We start from the raw sequence: 22,830 nt of genomic DNA on the forward strand, positions 1-22,830 counted from the left end.
CCGCGACCCTGTCTCAAAACAAAACAAAAATATATGCAAGGCCTTAAAAATAACTTCCTATGGGTGGGCGCGGTGGCTCACGCCTGTAATCCCAGCACTTTGGGAGGCCAAGACGGGTGGATCACGAGGTCAGGAGATCGAGACTCTCCTCACTGACAGGGTGAAACCCCGTCTCTACTAAAAATAAAAAAAAAAAAAAAAAAAAAAAATTAGTCGGGTGTGGTGGCGGGCGCCTGTAGTCCCAACTACTCGACAGGCTGAGGCAGGAGAATGGCGTGAACCCAGAAGGCGGAGCTTGCAGTGAGCCGAGATGGTGCCACTGCACTCCAGCCTGGGCGACAGAGCAAGACTCCGTCTCAGAAAAGGAAGGAAGGAAGGAAGGAAGGAAGGAAGGAAGGAAGGAAGGAAGGAAGGAAGGAAGGAAGGAAGGAAGGAAGGGAGGGAGGGAGGGAGGGAGGGAGGGAGGGAGGGAGGGAGGGAGGGAAGCTTTCCATGCACTCTTTCTTAGGAAGTTATTTTAGAATGTGCTCATCAGGGTAAGAGGGTAAGAGGAAGATAGGGGTTGAAGAGAGAAGGCTGCATTCAGCATAGCAGACAGTCCCAGGGAATGATGGAGAAGCAGCTGAATCCTAGCCAGCCTGCAAATCCAGGGAACATACATAAGATGATACAAGGCAGGAAGATTCTGAGGAAATGGAACTGGTAGATTCTTTGATGCACTGGATCACATGAAAGGTTTTTGTAAGGCTGTGAGCAAAAGACATGCCAAAAACAAAGCAAATGAAAAAATGAGTGAATTAATAACTTCAGGAAAGACAAAAAGGTTTACAAGAAAGGAAATGTTATCATTGAGCAATTTGGCTCAACAGAGAACAAGATTTTCATGAACATAATAATGTAAACTCTTGTTGTGATAACATTATGTTGAAAGATTACAGGGAAGGAAAGCATATGGTAAGAGGGTTAGGTAGAGATACTAAATCCTTATTTGAAATCAGTAAATGATGTCTAACACAGAAAAACCAAGAAAGAGCAGCATAAGTGTATTTTGCAGAAATATAGAGCTAGTGCCAGAAGAAACAAATAGAAATTGAAAATGGTATCCTTTGGCGCATGAGACAGGGTGGAGGAGGAAAGAGGAATTTTTGTTTTTCATTATAAGCTTTTAAATACTATTTAACGCTTTGTTTACTATTTGCGTATCTTTAATAAAAAATAAAATTTAATTATAAAAAAATACATGAAAAACAGACAGGCAGTGAAGAGACAATTCACTAAAAAAAGAACTGCAGATGCCCCCTAAATTTATGAAGAGATGTTTGATCTTATTAAAAATAAGAAAAATGTAAATTAAAGCTAAATTGAGATATTCTTTCTCATTTATCAGATTGGTAAAAATTCAACAGTTGGATGACACCCTCTTTTGGTGATGTCGTGGGGGAATGCAACATGATTCAACCCTGATCAAGAAGTTGCAATAACCACTAAGACTGCAGATGCATTTGACTCAGCGAACCCCCTTTAAGAAATGTGTATGAAAAAAAAACCCATGTTTCAGGTTATTCCTTACAACTTTGTTTGTGATAGCAAAATGTGAATTAGAAATGGTCCAAATGTCTGTCCATAGGGGACTGTTTAATAAACTATTGTCGATCCCTTAGTGAAAAGTATTTATTTTCTCAATGAGTAAAGGAAAAAAAATGACATAATTTTACAACCAGCTTCCAGGCCCTCGGAAGCACAGAGCGCTGTGTTGAAAGCCTCCCAGACTGGCTGGGCGCAGTGGCTCATGCCTGTAATCCCAGCACTTTGGGAGGCCGAGGTGGGCGGATCACAAGGTCAGGAGATTGAGTCCATCCTGGCTAACATGGTGAAATCCCGTCTCTACTAAAAATACAAAAAACTAGCCGGGTGTGGCAGCAGGTGCCTGTAGTCCCAGCTACTTGGGAGGCTGAGGCAGGAGAATGGCGTGAACCCGAGAGGTGGAGTTTGCAGTGAGCAGAGATTGTGCCACTGCACTCCAGCCTGAGCAACAGAGCAAGACTCTGTCTCAAGAAAAAAAAGACTCCAAGACAGAGAGACTCTCTGACCTCCCTAAACCTGAGCGTAAAAAGAACCGCTTTCGAAACCTTAGACGTAAAGCGAGAGAGGCAGTGAGACCATGTCAGATTTAACATCAGCCCTAGGTCTAAATCCCAGTTTGGCTACTTTTTATTCGCCGTGACACTCTAGACTTTGGTTCCTCATCGGTAGGCTGGGGATAGGACTTCCTGCCTTGTCAGGTCGCTGTGAGGGTGGAGTGGATGAGAGTGTGTGATATGGAAGCTACAGGGCCTGGCCCACAGTAAGCGCTCCACAAACAGGAGTTGATATGAATAGCAGCACCGGAAAAAAGAATCCTGTCTCCAGGACAGTATTCATTGTAGAAGGAAAGTCATGTTGGAAATCCCAAGAGAAGAAGGAAAAGTCACTGCTCTGAAGAGAAGAATTGAAGGAATTTCCTCTCATGACTAGGCAGTTTTGGGAGAGGCTCTGTATACACAGTCAGATGCCTACGCCCTCATGTTCTCCAGCTTCTCATTGCCATCGCCTCCTCTGATGACCGGCAGAGATGTTCCCTAAGCATCCTAGATCAGCAGGACTGGAAGGACCCGAGCCCAAATTCCCGTTTAGGACGAGAAACCCAAAGACCAGAGAAGACCAGTGATCAACTCAAGGGCACACAGCCAGCGGGCTTGGTCCACAGCCAGGCGCACCCACTAACAAAACTGCTTCCAGGTACGCATTTTATGATAGCAAGAGATACAAAAGGATAAACCTAAATGTGCGTCCCCAGGGCATTGAGCTAACTTGACTTTACTCACTCCTGAGAGGGGCTGCAGTCAATGTGAAAGCATGTGATCAAGGTTGGTGGATAAAGTAATGTGTTTATATCAACCCATTTTGATGGCTGTGTTACACTTACATTTTACACACTTCCCATGGAATGAAGCCCCAAACCTAGTGGCAGCTTGCATTGCAATAACAAGGATTTCTAGAACATACCCAATCCCTGCTCCAGCACTGACCAGATATGTAATGCTGAGTTTTCATTTCCTCATCTGTGAAAGGAGATATCAGCCACCTTCACCATGCTGTTACAAAAATAAAATCAGATAACTGTGTCTGTCTGGCGCACAACAGCCACTACTTCTCTCAAACCTAGATATCCCCTTGTCTTATCGACAGAGGAGACCTAATGAGTTCCACAGCAACCTGCTGATCCTGCTCTATGAATTACAAAGAAAGGTTTTCCCCCAAGCACCGAGAGAGAGAGAGAGAGAGAGAGAGAGAGAGAGAGAGAGAGAGAGAGAAGAAAGAAAGAAAGAAAGAAAGAAAGAAAGAAAGAAAGAAAGAAAGAAAGAAAAAAGAAAGACCTTCCATAATGCTTTCATAGTTTAATCGTTTTCAATTTCCTCAGCCAGAATCAAAAGTTAAGAAGAATCTCATTAAGAAGAATTCTAAGGGTATTTCTTTTCAAGTTCCCAAATACCTTCTTCATTATCCACATTGCCCTTGCAAGCTGGTTCCCCCATGTCCATGCTGATATGGAGAACACCGAATCCAGATGTATTCACTGGGTTCCCGGCACTATACAATTCCTACCCCAGGGATGTGCTCATGGGAAACACTCAATGAGTCATCCTTATCTGAACCAAGCAGAATCAGAAAAAGAATTCCAAGAAAGATATATTGAGCATCTACTTACTATATGCTAGACACTGTATAAGACGCTTTTCACGCTCTTGTTTAGTTATGACAACTCTGAAGGTGATCATCGTTGTCCTCACCTTACAGATGACGAAACAGACATTCAGAGCACTTTGTGATTTGCCTCAAGTTTCACTGTGGAAAAGGAGCCAGGTCTCCTGACTTCAGGTCTTCCCACTATGAGACCACCAGTTTATTGTAACTAGAGGCCTCTCGCATCTAAAGCATCTTTGTAACTGCTTTCCCTTTCCCCACACTGCTTACACACACAGAAGCCCCTAATTTGTAACAAGTCATTTGATAACTCCAAAAGAGGGGCCACATCCTTTTTCTCTATGTCTGTTGATTAACAAAGACAACATTATATTTCCAACACATTAGTCAGACCAAGGGGGAAAAAAATCCCCATGACTAGAGTAAATTTCCATCCTTTGGAACAAGGACATATACACAGAAGGTTTACTATAGAACGTAAACATTGCTTTTAAATGATGCCAATCTCTCTTTTAATGTGGCCTAAATCCTAAAATGTAAAGTGTGATAAACCAGGCACAGCATCTCACACCTGTAATCCCGGCACTTTGGGAGACTGAGGCAGGTGGATCACCTGAGGTCGGGAGTTCAAGACCAACCTGAACAACATGGAGAAACACCATCTCTACTAAAAATACAAAATTAACTGGGTGTGGTGGCGCATGCCTGTAATCCCGGCTACTCAGGAGGCTGAGGCAGGAGAATCGCTTGAACCCGGGAGGCGGAGGTTGCAGTGAGCCGAGATTGCGCCATTGCACTCCAGCCTGGGCAACAAGAGCGAAACTCCGTCTCAAAAATAAATAAATAAATAAATAAATAAATAAATAAATAAATAAATAAAGCGTGATAGTGTCCTTTCTTCTATTTTAAGTAGACACACAAGCCTTAATATATATGAAAACTGTAAACATCAAGGCCAACTCTTTAAGATTGGACTCTCACACTAACACACCTCTTCCTTGCAACTTGCACCCAATTTGAGTCTGGTCCTAGGCATGCTGACCTGAAATAGTTGCTGGCCGCGGCAAGTACCACGCGGTGGCAGGAGAATTCCTGAATGTCCACACACAAGATGACATCTGTCAGAGCGTTTTCCATTCGCAGGGTCTCCAGGCCATTCTGAAGAATTAAGGAGAGTCCCGCGTCGTCAAATTTGACCTTTTCACCATTTAGGATCTCCACCAAGTCTCCTCTTTTCTGGGAGGGCTCATCTGTAGAAGGTGCCAGAGGCCCTTCCAAACTCTTCTCAACCACGTCACCCATGGTCCAGGCGCCCCTTTGTCCTGCCATCAACGTCGAGACTGAAGGAGCGCCCAAGTGTCAGGCAGGCCCCATTGCAGAAGCTGAGCGGATTTCCTGTGCAGGGCCCTCCACTTATCACCAGCTGTCACACACACATAACAGGAAGTCTCGCACTTTCTCATCCTGTTACTACAAATGCCAGCAACTTCTATTCTTCTTCTTTCTGTGAATAATCACAGGGTTAGAAATTACTTAGAATAGGTGTGTGGGAGGGGGCTCTGGAAGAGGAGTGGCCTCTTAGAGTCCACTGTGAGTGCTGTGTGTTTATTTTGGTGCATCTCCCACTTCATATCCGTGAGCAGGAAGCCTCCGGTGGTGGCTATTACATTTGTACTCCTAATGCTATCAATAACCCGAGTCGTCAATGAGGAGATGGACAGGAGACAGTCTATAGTCCTCCCACTTCCTCCTCCCAGGCATCTGAGATCCCACAACGATCCAACAACCGTCCTTTGTAAACCTTGGAAACCCCACTTATCCCTGACATTCTCATTTCTGGAGATACTGCAGATAGTCTATCTTCATCCTCCTCCCTACCCAGGGGAAAACAACGTCATGGCAAACATTCATGTCTTCCCCTCACCGAAAAACGTCTATTGTTTCAGATGTGCTTTGGGGGCACAGAAGAAATGGTTTCCAAAACTCGGTCACTAGCATCTTCTCAGAGGATGAGTCAGGGTAGGTCTACACCGAATTGCCACAGCACGTCTCAAATTAGCCCGGTGTCTACAGACCATGCATCTAACGTTGGATCCTGAAGTATTTTCATTACCTTTGCAGGTCTTAGTTAAGTAGTAATAACTGTCATTATTAAAATCCCATGATTTTAATAGGAAGTTATAGGAGTGTATTAGTTAGCGTTCTCTCACACCCAACAGTAATGCTTTACCAGGTTGCTAGGTATTTCTTAGCCCAGTAAACTTGACATCTAAAATTAACCATCACAATTACAGTCATACCCAGCATAATGATATTTCAGCTGATGATGGACTCCGGAGAGACAGAACCAAAAGGATACCTAGAGAGGCATAGCGGAGGGAAATTATTAGGGGAATTGGCTCACATGATTATGGAGACTGAGAAGTCGCATGATAGACTGCTGAGAGCTCAGGTCGAGTCCGAAGGCCTCAGAACCAGGGAAGATGGTATAACTCTCAGTTCAAGGCCAAATGCCTGACAATCCAGGAGGTGGGGAGACTGGTGTAAGTCCTGAAGTCCAAAGGCAGGGGATCCTGGAGTTCTGTTGTTCAAGGCAGGAGATGACTGTATCCCAGCCTCAGAATAGAGAGACATGGACCTTTCTTCTGTTTTTGTTTTCTCTGGGCCACTGGCTGATTGGATGGTGCCCACCCACAGTGAGAGTGTATCTTCTCTACCGAGTCCACTCAGACTCACTAAGCTCTCCTGGAAACAACCTCACAGACACGCTCAACAGTAATGCTTTGCCAGGTTGCTAGGTATTTCTGAGCCCAGTAAACTTGACATCTAAAATTAACTGTCACAAGTACGGTCATGCCCAGCATAATGACATTTCAGTCGATGATGGACTGAATATACAATTGTGGTCCCATAAGATTATAATGGAGCATATAAAGAAACTGACAGCTGGGCGCGGTGGCTCACGCCTGTAATCCCAGCACTTTGGGAGGCCGAGGCAGGCGGATCACAAGGTCAGGAGCTCAAGACCAGCCTGAGCAACATGGTGAAACCCCCGTCTCTACTAAAACTACAAAAATTAGCCGGGCATGGTGGCATACACCTGTAATCCCAGCTAGTCAGGCGGCTGAGGCAGGAGAATCGCTTAAATCTGGGAGGCGGGGGTTGTAGTGAGCCGAGATTGCGCCATTGCACTGCAACCTGGGCAACAAGAGCGAAACTCTGTCTCAAAAAAAAAAAAGGTAATGGAAAAATAATGCCATTCACGATGGTAATAAAACATATGTAAATGCCTAGGAATAACAGCAACCAGCAACATAAAGAAAACTAACAAAGTTTACTAAGAGATTTGAAAGAAAACTTAAATATACCAAGTTCCTTTATGAAAAGACTAAATATTATTAAAAGGACCAATTCTTTCCAAATGCATTTATAGGTTTAGTTCACTCTAATAAAAATTACAATAAAATTTGGAGTTTAGGTGTTTAGTTTTGTTTTGTTTTGTTTGAGACAGAGTCTCAGTCTGTTGCCCAGGCTAGAGTACAGTGGTGCGATCTCAGCTCACTGCAACCTCCACCTCCCAGGTTCAAGCGATTCTGCCTCAGCCTCCCAAGTAGCTGGGACTATAGGCTCGCACCTCCACACCTGGCTAATTTTTTGTATTTTTAGTGGAGACAGGGTTTTGCCATGTTGGCCAGGCTGGTCTCGAACTGCTGGGCTCAAGCAATCCACCCGCCTCAGCCTCCCAAAGTGCTGGGACTACAGGCTCACACCACCACACCTGCCCCAAGTTTAGGTTAAATTTAAATGAACAGTATCAAGATAGGTTCAAAGCACAGTGGGACTATCTGTAAAAGGATAAACATTAAGTCTAGACTTTACAGTGGACCCAGAGTCTTTTCTCCGTGGGAACTGCAAAAGTAAGATAAATGTGGAATGTAGTATTCAGAAGCCCCATATCTGAGTTGGAAATTGAGACTGCTTCCCAGTGTCAAAGTGATTTAGATCTTCCAGACAGCTCTGAGATGTCTCATTCTTCCTGATACAACGGCAAACAACAAAGTTTCTGATGGTCTGCAACTTTTAGAAAACAATTTTTCTCAGTAAGAATAAGTAGTCACTCACGAAGGGTATCCTTATGACACATTGATAATTGCACGGAGTCACTTAAAGAAACGTTTCTTTTTAATGTTTTTTGCTTTTTTGTTTTGTTTGTTTTTTGAGACAGGGTCTCACTCTGTTGCCCAGGCTGGAATGCAGTGGTGAGAACACTGCAGCCTCCACTTCCTGGGCTCAAGCAATCCTCCCGCCTCAGCCTTCCAAGTACAGGTGCATGGCACCACATCTGACTAGTTTTTTAATTTATATTTTTTGTAGAGGCTAGATTTCCTAGCCTGATGAATGGGAGTGCAGATTTTTACTTTCCGATTTGACCTAATCTTTTCTTTCTCAGCCCTTTTAAGATTAATAGTCATGAATTTAAATTGAGACCTGGCAGACGGCCAAGATCAGTTTCCAAAAGTTATATGCTTAGGCCAGGTGTGGTGGCTCACGCCTGAAATCCCAGCACTTTGGGAGACCAAGGTAAGAAAATTGCTTGAGCCAAGAAGTTCCAGACCAGCCTGGGCAACATGACGAAACCTCATCTCCACAAAAAATATAAATTAAAAAATTAGTCAGATGTGGTGCCATGCATCTGTACTTGGAAGGCTGAGGCGGGAGGATTGCTTGAGCCCAGGAGGTAGAGGCCGCAGTGAGCCATGTTCTCACCACTGCATTCCAGCCTGGGCAACAGAGTGAGACCCTGTCTCAAAAAACAAACAAAACAAAAAAGCAAAAAAAAAGTCATATGTTGAGCTGTGTTCAGTAGAACTATGGAGGGTCGGCCGGGTGCGGTGGTTCACGCCTGTAATCCCAGCACTTTGGGAGGCCGAGGTGGGCGGATCACGAGGTCAGGAGATTGAGACCATCCTGGCTAACATGGTGAAACCCTGTATCTACTAAAAATACAAAAAATTAGCCAGGCAGGCTAAGGTGGTGGTGGGTGCCTGTAGTCCCAGCTACTCAGGAGGCTGAGGCAGGAGAATGGCGTGAACCCGGGAGGTGGAGCTTGCAGTGAGCCGAGATCACGCCACTGCACTCCAGCCTGGGTGACAGAGTGAGACTCCGTCTCATAAAAAAATAAATAAATAAATAAATAAAAAAGAACTATGGAGGGTCCAGCTAGTTAAACTGAATCTGCCCTTAGACTTCAGAGTCAAGGTGAAGCAGAGATGAAGCCAAGTGAACGAAAGAGACTAAGATAAGACAGGACAGGAGGGTAGGAGGAGCAAGGTGGGAATTCAAGAGGGTCTAAGATTTTTGCATATGCCAGAGCTGGGCTCCAGGACTCCCACTTAGCCCCACTGGTGGCCTCCTGCTTGGCTAAGAGGGCCTCACTGAAAGATGTGGGGTCAACACAGATCCCATGCCATACCCCAGCCCCAGCTCCTGTGACCTCTCTCCTATATGTAGATGTCAAACTCTTCTCCCTAGTCACTCTCCTCTGCTTTATGCATTTTAATGCTCTAAATCTGTGTTCAAAGTACGGTGTTATTATATCCTTGCTATTGGTTGTATCTTTTATTAGTATTAAATGTCCCTGTTTACCCTGTTAATTTTTTTCTTTAAAGAATTTTCTGATTTGCCTGGAGTTTTTATTGCCACTCCTGCTTTCTTTTTGTTTACTTTTCCTAATGTATCTTTGCCTGTTCTTTGTATTCTGGGAAATAGACATCTTTTCTTAATGTTTCTGATGGTTGCAATGATGTTTCAACAAATAGTAAGCCAATATTTATCTAATTATCATAGCACAAAGCCTAGAGATAACTTGGATTATCTCTAGACTTGGATAACTTGGATTATCTCTAGGCTCTGTGCTACAATAACTAGATAAATATTGGTATTCAACTGCTTACTTAACATCTGCACTTGAGGGTCTAACATTTGAGGCATCCTCCAACTAAATATATCCCAAGCCAAAACCTGGATGGTACACACCAAACATGTCCCTTCACCGGGCTGTGTTTGGGCGGGAACACATGAAAGAGACGTTGAGTAATTGGCAAAGTTCAATTTCTTGACCTTAGTGGTGTTTACAACGGTGTTGCGTGCCTTATAATAATTCACTAAGCTACATATTTGTTTGTATCATTTTCCATGTTTTATTTGACAACACAAAGGTAACAACAACCATAACAATAATAGTCAATATGTATTGATGCCAGGGTTTTGCTAGTTAGTAGCTGAATGGGACTACAGTTCCAGACTTCCAGCTCCTGAGCCAGTGCCTGATCCCCACCCCATGCTGAAGGAGCACACTCAGGACTTCGCATCTTCCTGGTAAGTGTGAGGCAAATGGAATATCCGCCCATGCCTCAGACAAGACCAGCTTTGCGTGCCATCTTGTGGCCTCTTTCTGGTTCCAGTTAATACCTGAGGGCCCAGAAAACAGAGAAGCTGCAGCTTTTACCTCAGGTCAGGGTTCCTCTGAGTATCTTCAGTTCCCAGGTAGAGTGTGCCAGCCTCTCCCAATCGCGGCCTCCTGCAGACGCCGCTGGTCTGGCCTCTTCCTCTGCCTGATTCAAGGTTGCCCAGTGCTCCCAAGCTCGTGCTCATCAAATGCCTAACCCTGGCCTCCTCTGGCCAACTCCTGTTGCCAACCACATCCTGTCATAATAATAACGAAAGATAAATGCTTTCATCCAAAACAATGACACAGGGTCTGCCTGAATCTGAAACAAGAAGTTGGAAAGTTGCCAGAGGAGAAAGACAAGCCTGATCTAAGTAGTGAGGCCAAATATCAAAATCCAAGAACAAAGCAGAGTCCAGAGCCAAGTGTTTTATAATTTAATCCAGAGGGGATTATTTTTAAAAGGGTGGTGTTAAGGCTTTATTTCCTCTTACAAATTCTGTGTACAACACACACTTTCCACAGCATGTTTCTAGTCAACATAATAAAAGATTTGTCATATATGAGTTATAATTTTTTAACTTTCTATTCAGGACCACCCAGCCTGGTCCCTAGGTGTTACCCTGACATGTCCCCTGCAGACCTGAACTTAAGGAAAGCCAGGTGTTCCCAAGACCCCTACCAGGTGGTTCTGAGCAACCTCTCCTTAAAACAGTGTCCACAAAATGGTGGAAGTAAGGCCGGGCGTGCTGGCTCACACCTGTAATCCCAGCACTTTGGGAGGCTGAGGCGAGCAGATCACTTGAGCTCAGGAGTTCGAGATCAGCCTGGGCAACATGACAAAACCCGGTCTCTGCCAAAAATACAAAAATTAGCAGGGCACAGTGGCGCATGCCTGTAGTTTCGGCTATATGGGAGGCTGAGGTAGGATTGATTGAGACTGGGTGCTGTGGCTCACGCCTGTAATCCCAGCACTTTGGGAGGTGGAGGTGGGCAGATCACTTGAGGTCAGGAGTTCAAGACCAGCCTGGCCAACACGGTGAAACCCTGTCTCTCCTAAAAATACAAAAAAAATACCTAGGCATGATGGCGGGTGCCTGTAATTCCAGCTACTCGGAAAGCTAAGGCAGGAGAATCACTTGAACCTGGGAGGTGTAGGTTGCAGTGAGCTGAGATCATACCACTGCATTCCAGCCTGGGCAACAGAGCAAGACTTAGTCTCAAAATAAAAAAGGTGTAGAGGCAAGTGATGGCAAAAGCCAAAACTGACCCTCTACCCTCAACAAGTAGTGAAATCAGGGAAGTTCGTCCTTAACAAACCACATCCCATTTTTCATCCCACCCCAAAACCCCACATTTCTTTTATTAACAAATTAACTTTTGCTGGGTGTTTTTCTGATTATGAAACAATAATAAATGTACCTTGTTGAAAACCTGGGAAATTCAGAAAAGAATCAAAATTGACGTTTGGTATGCTGCAGTAGACTTGTACTGACTCTAGGGAGTTGATTTTGTGCATTTCTTCTCACTTCAAGGGCGATGACTTGGTGTTGGTTGAAATTAGCCATGATAGGGATATTTACACCGTAGAAATGGATAAATGCTACACATCAGGGCTTTGTCCTTGAAATTGGCCATGATAGGGATATTTACACCATGGAAATTGATGAATGCTACACATCAGGGCTTTGTCCTTGAAATTGGTCATGTTAGGGATATTTACACCATGGAAATTGATAAATGCTACTAATAAGGGCTTTGTCCTTGAGAGCCAGTTGCTGAACACTCAGTATTACCTGGCCGCGACCCCACCCTCCTCTTTAGATTGCCAAGGTCCTGGGGCCTCCTTGCATGTGCACCACCCTCCAACTCCAGTACGGGCTCTACTCTTGGATTTCAGAGAGATTCTGCCTGACCCCCTTTTCATGAAGTGGATTATTGTGTCTCTGCTCCTTACAGGCAAACGCACTTCCCTGAAACAGAGGCAGAGCAGTATTGGGACACTCATCTGCCAGGCCCACAGGCTAACTACCACTGTACCACTCTTCCACCGCAGACCCCAGTGTGGTCCTCACCTCCAAGTCGCTATAGAAGCCACATCTGCTCCCATCAGCAAAAAAATAAAATAAAGCAAAAAAGAAGCCACTTCTACAGCCCAACTTGGCACCTTCCAGCTTCTATACCTGCCCCGGGGCAAATCTAGTTTTCTCATAAAGGGAATTTCCCGACAGATACTAACTTTTGGGCCATCCCATGTAGCCTCACACTTGTCCCAGGATGGCATTGTGTCCTGGTTTGCCTCTTGGCCAGGCTTGTCCTAGTTATTAAGGGATCTGGTGGCAGCCCTAAGGGAGCTAGCCTTCCGATTTGGAGTTCATGGAAGAACATTGTCTCTGGAAGGAAGTGGGAGGAGTAAGGCGAGACTCCAGTCCTGGAGGAACAGCAATACAAACCCAGAGAACCAAGGACTGCAGACAGGCATAAGGTCAAAGTAAGGTCAGTTGATTATGGTTTCAAGGTCAGGCACAGTGGCTCATGCCTGTAATCCCAGCACTTTGGGAAGCCGAGGCGGGCAGTTTACCAGGTTAGGAGATTGAGATCATCCTGGCCAACATGGTGAAACCCTGTCTCTACTAAAAATACAAAAATCAGCTGGGCATGCTGGCACACACCTGTAGTCCCAGCTACTCCGGAGGCTGAAGCAGGAGAATCACTTGAACCTGGGAGGCAGAGGTTGCAGTGAGCTGAGATCACACCACTGCATTCCAGCCTGGGCAATAGAGCGAGACTCCATCTCAAAAAAAAGAAAAAAAGAAAAAAAGAAAAAAAAAAAAACAGGTCAATGCCTCAGTTTCATATTCCTACAAATTGGAAGTAATAATAGGATCCACCTCAATGTGTTGTAGAAATGAGGAAATACGTGAAGCCTGTAGAACAATGCCTGGCATGTATTAAGCACGATGTAAGCATTAGCTATTATTATGCAAACCCTTCTGTAGAAGGAAAAGTGTGTACATTTCATTCGAAATCGGGCTTCAGGCTTCAGACCAAAAACTCCTTCAAAGCCCTTTGTTAGTACCTACAGGTCCTCTATTTTTCTCATGTTTTCTTGGATCATTTTCACATAGTCAGTGTAGAAGGGTCCATACACCACCACCTCCCCAGGGAAATAAAGATTTCCATCACCCAGTCCTCTGCATCAGAAACATTATTCTAACCAGAGTCATAACAATCCACAGAAGGATTTATCCATCTGGGACAATGTTCCCTTAAAGAGCCTGAATTAGACAGCCATTTTGAAAAGAAGTATTTTATAGATGATACTAGTACTAAGAGCGCCATTTATTGAGATGTTACGAAGTGTTCCGTGTACCTTTCCTCATTTTATTTCCTTTTATCCTGATAACTTGATAAAATAGATTACTTTCCTTTTTACAACTGAGGAAACCAAGGCTTCAAACCGAAGTTGGTTGTTTTGTCCCAGGTCACACAGGTAAGTCAGTAGTAGTATTTGGCCGCCCATGCCCTATTCTAATGAAAAGTTACCAGCCCACATCCTCTGTTCCCCAGGAAGCCATTTTCTGGTACCACATGACTCAGCTGTTTCCCCTTATTAATTGGACTAGAGTGAATGCCCCCCACCCAAAGACAGCCAAGTACAGAGATTAGTTCAAGGACACATACAGCTGGCTCAAAAATATCAGATGAGGCCTCACCTGATGCCTCATGCCTGTAATCCCAGCACTTTGGGAGGCCAAGGCGGGTGGACAGCTTGTGCCGAGGAGATCAAGACCAGCCTGGGCAAAATAGGGAGTCCCTGTCTCTACAAAAAAAAATTTAATTAGCTGGATGTGGTGGTGCATGCCTGTGGTTCCAACTACTCAGCAGGCTGGGGCGGCATGATCTCTCGAGTCTGGGAGGTGGAGGCTGCAGTGAGCCATGATCACACCACAGCACTCTAGCCTGAGCAACAGAGTGAAACCATGTCTCAAAAAAATATCAGATAGAACCATTGGAGTCCCTCCCTCCCTCCCTGTCTCTGAAATTTGAAATAAGGAACACAGAGTTTGCCATTTGGCAGCAGAAACAGAAGGCAAAAGGATTCATCAAGAGATCCATGAGGTAGAGTCAGAGCCATGGCAAGCTAAAGCCCTGTGCAAGCCAAACTTCTGAAAAGCAAAAACTGTCAGTAAGCAGAGGGACCCAGAAGGCATAAAAAGGAGACTGAAGCCAATATGCAGAAAGTAGCTGAGACAGGTCACTCTCAGGCTGGGTGGAAGGAAGACCATGGGTCCTGTTGCTGAAGTCCTGAGCCCACTGTGGATCTGGACCCACCCTCCTGCTCCCATTAGGGCTCTGCTCATAAATTTTAGAGAGATTTCTGCCTGGTGCCCACATTTCTCAATGTGGCTTGATTGAGACTCTGTTCTTTTCATCCAAATGAGCCTCCCCGAAACGGAAGCAGAAGAGTGGTGTGAAGTTCATCCATCCGACCCCACATACCGACCTTTGCGCTCCTGTCCTCCACAGACCAGAGATGTCACCAGGTACACAGATGGGCCCTAGAAAAGGGTCAGATACCATAGCTGTAGCCAGTGCTAATTCAGGTCTGCTATCCATATCCAAATCTAAAGTGTACTTTGCAAATGAAGAGTCAAGGAGTAAATGGGAAACAGCAAAAATTCCAAAAAGTGGATTTTGTCAATAAGAACAGCCCCCAAATGTTCACTTATTGCTAAGTGGGAAGAGGGACGCTATAAAAAAAGTAATGTACATTACGACCAGGCGCAGAAGCTCACGCCTGTAATCCCAGCACTTTGGGAGGCGGAGGCGGGTGGATCACTTGAGGTCAGGAGTTCAAGACCAGCCAGACCAACATGGTGAAACCCTGTCTCTACTAAAAATAAAATTAGCCAGGCTTGGTGGTGCACACCTGTAGTCCCAGCTACTCGGGAGGCTGAGGCAAGGGAATCGCTTGAACCCAGGAGTGGAGGTCGCAGTGAGTTGAGATCATACCACTGCACTCAGCCTGGGTGACAGGACGAGACTCCATCTCAAAAAAAAAAGTAATGCACATTATGTTGCCATTTTTGCAGATATGAGTGTGTGTGTGTATATATATATATATATATATATATATGATAGAAGACCAGAAGGAAATGCCTTCACTCATCATCAAATATTTAATATTTAGTGACATAATGGTGTGCAAAAATCTGTTCTCCAGATACAATACTAAACAAAAAGTGACACAGTTCCTACCCTCAAGGAGCATACAGTCCAGTGAGAGAGATCAATAGTAAGAAACAAACACACACACTGCAATCATTCTAAATGCTGTGAGGGAGATGCAGTTGGTGAAGAACCTTTATCAAGGGCAATTTGACACGGTCAAAGAGGTCAGCGAAGGCCTGTCTGATGACCAAGATGTGATGGGTGACCATGCACCACCCACATGAACAGCAGGGAAGAGTTGTCCAGCAAGAGGTCACAGCATGGGCAAAGCCCCATTGGAGGAGAAACTACAGCAAGTGTAAGAAACTGAAAGAAGGCCAAGTGGTTGGAGTAAAGAAAGTTTGGGCTGGGAATGGTGTGGGATGTGAGAGGTAGGTGGGGTCAGATTATCCAGCGTTTTAGGGACCAGGTTCAGGACTTTTGTCTTCATCCTACAAGCAACGGGAAACTACCAAGGGACCGGGGGAGCTAGTGGGGTGGGGCATGGAGATATAATCAAATTTGCAATTTGAAAATGTCTGTCTCAGTATGGAGAACAAATTACTGAGGGCCAGCACAGATGAGGTAAAAGAGAAGAGAGCCAGTCTGGAATCTATCATACTAATCCAGGTGGCAGGTGATGGCAGCATGAACTGGGAAGTAGTGTTAGGGACAGAGACAAGTAGAGGCATTTGAAGGCAATATCAAAGGTAAAATCATGGCTGGGCACAGTGGCTCACACCTGTAATCCTAACACTTTGGGAGGCCAAGGTGGGCAGATCACTTGAGGTCAGGAGTTTGAAACCAGCCAGGCCAACATGGTGAAACCCTATCTTTACTTAAACAAAAAAAAAAAATTAGCCAAGCATGGTGGCGGGCACCCGTAATGCCTGTAAATCCAGCTACTCGGTTGGCTGAGGCAGAAGTATAGCTTGAACCTGGGAGACGGAGGTGGCAGTGAGTCAACTTCACACCACTGGGCTCCAGCCTGGGCAACAGAGCGAGACTCCATCTCAAAAAATAAAAAATAAATAAATAATAAAAAACAAAGCTAAAATCAATAAGATTTGGTGAAGGATTGGATGTGGAATGCAAAGGAACAGGACTTTTCAAGAATGACCTGGGTTTCTAGTGTGAACAGTTGGGTAAACAGAGGTACCAACCCTCTGAAATACAGAACGCTGGAAAGGAAACAGGTTTGGGGGTGAAGAGTATGAGTTAATGCCTGGTTATACCGAGCCTGGAGAGTTTGAGACATTCAAGATGTGCTATCAGGTAGGATATTTAATATGCAAGTTTAGAACTGAAAGACATTTGTGTCGGAGATATAAATGAGTGTCCCAAAACATTTAAAGCAGTTATTTCTGGGTGATAAGCTTTTTTATGTTTTTTGTTTTGTTCTTTGTGTTTTTCCATTTTTCCCAGGTTTTCAGCAATAAACAATGTTTGGCGGTTTTTTGTAAGTGGAATCTAGAAGAAAACAGTAAAATTTTCCTTGCGTCTGTAGCAGAGGGTGCTGGGGGTGGGGGGTATACTCTACTTCTCATAGCTGGAATTGGTGATCTCAACAGGAATGTCCCTAGAGTCTGGAAAGCCAAATTAGTTTGGTGCTAATATCTCTTTGGCAACAACAAATTTCTCTTGCATGGGTCTGCTCAGATCTAGCCATCTTCCACATTGCAATTTGGTGTCTTGAGCAGACTTACACAATAAGAAAGGGTTCACCGTGTAGGTCAATGGTCAAGTTTGGGATCCAGGTGTCTCCTTGATAACTGAGGTGTTTTAAGGGGCCAAAAAACTAGCAGCCTTTCCCTCCTCATCCTGGAGAAGAACCAGTTGAGATGTAAAACAAAGAGTTAGGAGATGAGTACCAAATACTTAGTTCTAGCTAAGCTGGAGAGCCGAATAGTATGTTCCACAGATTATTCACACAGTTATGGCAGCATTGAATCAGGGTTGGTTCCTGCCCCATTCTCATCCCCAGAATTACAAAGCAGAAAGTGCTGTAGAGTAGCCACTCCCAAAGGTGGAGAGAAGAAAAGGCTGGGCCATATACACAGCATCTATTTCCACCATTTTCCTTGTGGCAGAACGAGGGAGGAGTGTGAGAATGGAGAGAGGCCAGTAGTGTGAGGCTAACGCCGGGAAACATCAGGTGTGGAGGCAGCATCATGCTCACCAACACCCCTCTGAGTTATTGTATTTAGGATCAGGGTTTTTTGTTTGCTTGTTTGTTTGTTTTTGTTTCTGTTTTTGTTTTTGTTTGAGATTGAATCTCACTCTATTGCCCAGGCTGGAGCACAGTGGCACGATCTTGGCTCACTGCAACCTCTGCCTCCCATGTTCAAGCAATTCTGCCTCAGCCTCCTGAGTAGCTGGGACTACAGGTGCACTCCACCACACCCAGCTAACTTTTGTATTTTTATTAGAGACAGAGTTTCACCATGTTGGCCAGGATGGTCTCGATCTCTTGACCTCATGATCCGCCGGCCTCGGCCTCCCAAAGTGCTGGGATTACAGAGCATCAGGCTATTAGTCAAACTCTACCACATACAGTGTAGTATGCTGTCCCACGTACATTTAAGTGGTCTGAGTCCCTGGTAACTAGCAACAAATCAACATTAACTGATTTTTAGCAGAAGCAGAATTTATTAACAGAATATTGGGGGTGTAAATCTCGCTTGCATCTTGGATTTAAAAAGAAAAATAATCCGTGTTTATAGCAACATTATTCACAATAGCCAAAAGGTGGAAACAACCTAAGTGTCCACAGACAGAGGATCAACAAAACGTGGCATCGAGAGAATGGAATATTACTCAACCTTAAAAAGGAAGGAAGTTCTTTTTCATTTTTTTTTATTTTTGTAGGTACGTAGTAGGTGTATACATTTGTGGGGTACCTGAGAAGTTTTGATACAGGCATGCAATGTGAAATAGGCACATCATGGGGAATAGAGTCTCCATCCGCTCAAGCATTTATCCTTTGAGTTGCAAACAATCCAGTTATGCTCCGTGAGTTATTTTAAAATGCACAATTAAGTTAGTATTGACTATAGTCACCCGATTGTGCTATCCAATAGTAGGTCTTATTCATTCTTTCTATTTTTTGTGCCCGTTAACCATTCCAACCTCCCCACCCCCGACTCCCCACTACCTCTCCCAGCCTCTGGTAACCACCCTTCTACTCTTTTTCTCCATGGGTTCAATCGTTTTGATTTTTAAATCCCACCAATAAGTGAGAACGTGAGGTGTTTGTCCTTCTGTGCCTGGCTTATTTCCCTTAACTTAATGATCTCCAGTTCCACCCAGGTTGCTGCAGATGACTGGATCTCATTCTTTTTTATGGCTGAATAGTAGTTCATTGTGTATATGTACCACATTTTCTTTATCTGTTCATCTATTGATGGACACAGGTTGCTTCCAAATCTTACCTATTGTAAACCGTGCTGCAACAAATACAGGAGGGCAGATCTCTCGTCAGTATCCTGATTTCCTTTCTTTTGGGTACATATGCAGCTGTGGGCTTGCTGGATTATATGGTAGCTCAATTTTTAGTTTTTTGAGGAACCTCCAAACTATTTTCCATAGGGGCTGTACTAATTCACGTTCCCACCAACAGTGTAGGAGGGCTCCCTTTTCTCCACATCCTCGCCAGCATTTGTTATTGCCTTTTGGGCATAAGCCATTTTCACTGGGTTGAGATGATAGCTCACTGTAGTTTCGATTTGCATTTCTCTGATGATCAGTGATGCTGAGCACCTTTGCCTATGCCTGTTTGCCATTTTTATGTCTTCTTTTGAGAAACGTCTATTCAAATCTTTTGCCCATTTTTTGATCAGATAATTACTTTTCCATATTGAGTTGTTTGAGCTCCTTATCTATTCTGATTATTAATCCCTTGTTATATGGGTAGTTTGCAAATATTTCCTCCCATTCTGTAGGTAGTCTCTTCACTTTGTTGATTGTTTTCTTTGCTGTGCAGAAGCTTTTTAACTCGATGTGATCCGTTTGTCCATTTTTACTTTGGTTGCCTGTGCTTGTGGGGTATTGCTCAAGAAATCTTTGCCCAGACCAATGTCCTGGAGATTCTCCCCAATGTTTTCTTGTAGTAGTTTCATAGTTTGATATCTTAGACTTAAGTCTTTAATCCATTTTGATTTGATTTTCTTGTATGGCAAAATAGTAGGTAGAGGCCTAGTTTCCTTCCTCTGCATATGGATATCCAGTTTTCCCAGCACCATTTATTGAAGAGATTCTCTTTTCCCCAGTGTATGTTTTTGGCACCTTTGTCAAAAATGAGTTCACTGTAGACGTGTGGATTTGTTTCTGGGTTCTGATAAAATAAAGAAAATTTTGACATATACTACAATGTAAATGAACCTTAAGGACATTATGCTAAGTGAAATAAGCCAGACACAAAAGGACAACTACTGCGTAATTCCACTTACATGACGGACCTAGAGTTCTCAGATTCATAGAGACACAAAGCATGGTGGTTGTCGGGGGCTGGGGGAAGGAGGAAATGGGTAGTTGCTGTTTAATGGGTACAGAGTTTCAATTTTGCAAGATGAAAAATGTTTTGGGCTAGACTTGGTGGCTCTTGCCTGTAATCGCAGCACTTTGGGAGGCCGAGGCAGGAGGACTGCTTCACCCCAGGAGTTCCCAAGACTAGCCTAGGCAACATAGTGAGACCTTGTCTCTACAAAAAATTTAAAAAGTTTAAAAATCAGCCAGCCAGGTGCGGTGGCTCATGCCTGTAATCCCAGCACTTTGGGAGGCCAAGGCTGATGGATCACCTGAGGTCAGGAGTTCTAGACCAGCCTGGCCAACATGGTAAAACTCCATCTCTACTAAAAATACAAAAGTTAGCTGGGCGTGGTGGCAGGCACCTGTAATCTGAACCCAGGAGGCAGAAGTTGCAGTGAGCCGAGATCATGCCATCGCACTCCAGCCTGGGGGGACAAGAGCGAGACTTTGTCTCAAAAAAAAAAAAAAAAAAAAAGCAGTCAGGTGTCATGGCTTGCACCTGCGGTCTTAACTACTAAAGAGGCTGAAGCAGGAGGATTGCTCGAGCCCAGGAGGTCAAGGCTGCAGTGAGCTGTGATGGCACCGCTGCATCTATTCCAGACTGGGCAGGAGAGCAACTCCCTGTCTCAAAAAACAAAACAAAACAAAACAGAGAGAGAGAGAGAGACAAAGAAAAAGAAAAATGTTTTAGATTGGCTGCATAACAATGTATATGTACTCGAACACTGCTGAACCATACACTTTAAAATGTTAAGATTTTAAAAAGTTGTAAAAATCAGCTAAAGAAAAGTACCTTTCTTTCTTTTTCTTTTTCTTTCTTTTTTCTTTTTTTTTTTTTTTTTTTTTTTGAGATGGAGTCTCACGCTGTCACTTGAGATGGAGTCTCACTCTGTCACCCAGGCTGGAGTGCAGTGGCAAGATCTCAGCTCACTGCAAGCTCCGCCTCCCGGGTTCACGCCATTCTCCCACCTCAGCCTCCCCAGTAGCTGGGACTACAGGCACCCACCACCACGCCCGGCTAATTTTTTGTATTTTTTAGTAGAGATGGGGTTTCAGCATGTTAGCCAGGATGGTCTCAATCTCCTGGCCTCATGATCCGCCTGCCTCAGCCTCCCAAAGTGCTAGGATTACAGGCGTGAGCCACTGTGCCTGGCCTCTTTCTTTCTTTTTTAAAAAATAATGTCAATTTTTATTTTGGATTCAGAGGGTACATGTGCAGGTATGTTACATGAGTATATTGTGTGATGTTGGGGTTTGGAATATGGATGATCCCATCACCCAGGTAGAGAGCACAGGACCCAATACCTAGTTTTTCAGCCCACAACCACCCCCCTCCCTCCTCTAGTGGCCCCAGAGTCTATTGTTCCCATCTTTATGTCCATGTGTACTCAGTGCTTAGTCCCTCTTATAAGTGAGAACATGCAGTATTTGGTTTTCTGTTCACGCATTAATCACTTAGGATAATGGCCTCCAGCTGCATCCACATTGCTACAAAGGACATGATTTCACTCTAAGAAAAGGCATTTTCATTCTAGGTTTAACATATTGCAAATACTAAGCAACGGGTATTCCAGAGCTCCAAAAGTATTTACACCAAATGTGTGTTTCAAAATATCCTTAGATGAAGCATATTGAACTTGGGCCTGCATTTGAAATGGAATGTTAATGAAAGTTGAGTACTGGGATATTTGAAGCCATCTAAGAAATTTTCAATTTATGTGTGAATTAGTTTCCTATAAAAGCGATATTAAAAGGTTGATTACATTGTCCCCAAAAGGCAGCCATAAAGGATATTTTGGGGAAAGAACAAGATTTGAATATGAACTATGTTCGGTGATATTATACCAAGGTTGTGTTTCTTGGATGTGATGGTGGCATTGTGATTATGCCAGAGGATGTTCTCAGGAGACACGCGCTCTTTTAACAGTGAAGCGTCATAACATCGGCCATGTACTTTCAAGCAGTTCGACAAAAGGAAATATTTTATATAAAAAGAGAGATCAAGCAAATAATATATGGGCTCTCATTATAGTATTCTTTTATTTATTTATTTATTTTAATTTTTTTGAGACAGAGTTTCACTCTTGTTGCACAGGCTAGAGTGCAATGGCACCATCTCAACTCACCGCAACCTCCACCTTCTAGGTTCGAGCGATGTTCATGCCTCAGTCTCCCAAGTAGCTGGGATTACAGGCATGTGCCACCACGCCCAGCTAATTTTGTATTTTCAGTACAGACAGGGTTTCACCATGTTGGTCAGGCTGGTCTCAAACTCCTGACCTCAGGTGATCCACCTGCCTCGGCCTCCCAAAGTGCTGGGTTTACAGGCATGAGCCACTGCATCCAGCCACTTTTATATTTTAAATGTAAAGTGTTTGCGGGATCATATGGGGGTCACACAAAAATCCAACATGGAGGAAGAACTAGACTTGAAAGATGCAGCCAAGAACGAGGCTCAAAATCACTCTAAAGGACTTGCCTGGCGAGGATACCACTCTCATCATCCCCCAGTGTGAGATGCTGCAGTTTGCACCACCGACCCTGCTGGTACCGAGCACTGGATGCCACTGCTACCTACACCCACTGTCATTGCTTCCCCAGGAACTCAATCTTACAACAACCTCCAATTGAGTAAATAAATCCCCCCAAGTGATGGTCACCTCTGGGTGTGCTGGCGCCATTAGAATTAATGTTGTGAACCTGATCAGCTAAGGACAAGACCAAGGTACACGGGGCAGGAACTTAAGGGCCTAAGGGCCAGGGATTTCTAATCACTCTTATTCTGAAGCAGCCAGGTGGCCTTTCCATCTTTAAGACACTTCATCTGGAGTAAAGAAATCTGTTCAAGTCTGTTTGAACTCTCAAGTTATAGAATTTTAATATACTTTTAGATGAGA

General features: G+C 44.1%; 1 protein-coding gene across 3 annotated transcripts in view; it reads right to left on the reverse strand.

The window, feature by feature from the left end:
• The window catches only part of LOC105480113 (kelch like family member 6), a 69,769-nt gene extending 63,322 nt beyond the window's left edge, over positions 1-6,447 (reverse strand). Inside the window, exons 1-2 of one of the 3 annotated variants that reach the window (XM_071091358.1) lie at positions 6,149-6,447; positions 4,736-5,248 (exon numbers count right to left, since the gene is read on the reverse strand). In XM_071091358.1, the coding sequence (XP_070947459.1) occupies positions 4,736-5,073 (338 nt within the window). In that variant the 5' untranslated portion in view covers positions 5,074-5,248; positions 6,149-6,447. Of the gene's footprint in view, positions 1-3,532; positions 4,489-4,735 lie in introns of those variants that run through there. The other 2 variants (XM_011738579.3, XM_071091359.1) reach the window with 2 other exon arrangements.
• Between the last annotated feature and the right edge of the window lie 16,383 nt (positions 6,448-22,830).

The sequence above is a fragment of the Macaca nemestrina genome, chromosome 2, assembly GCF_043159975.1.
Source record: "Macaca nemestrina isolate mMacNem1 chromosome 2, mMacNem.hap1, whole genome shotgun sequence".
In the NCBI taxonomy this organism is placed as follows: Eukaryota; Metazoa; Chordata; class Mammalia; order Primates; family Cercopithecidae; genus Macaca; species Macaca nemestrina.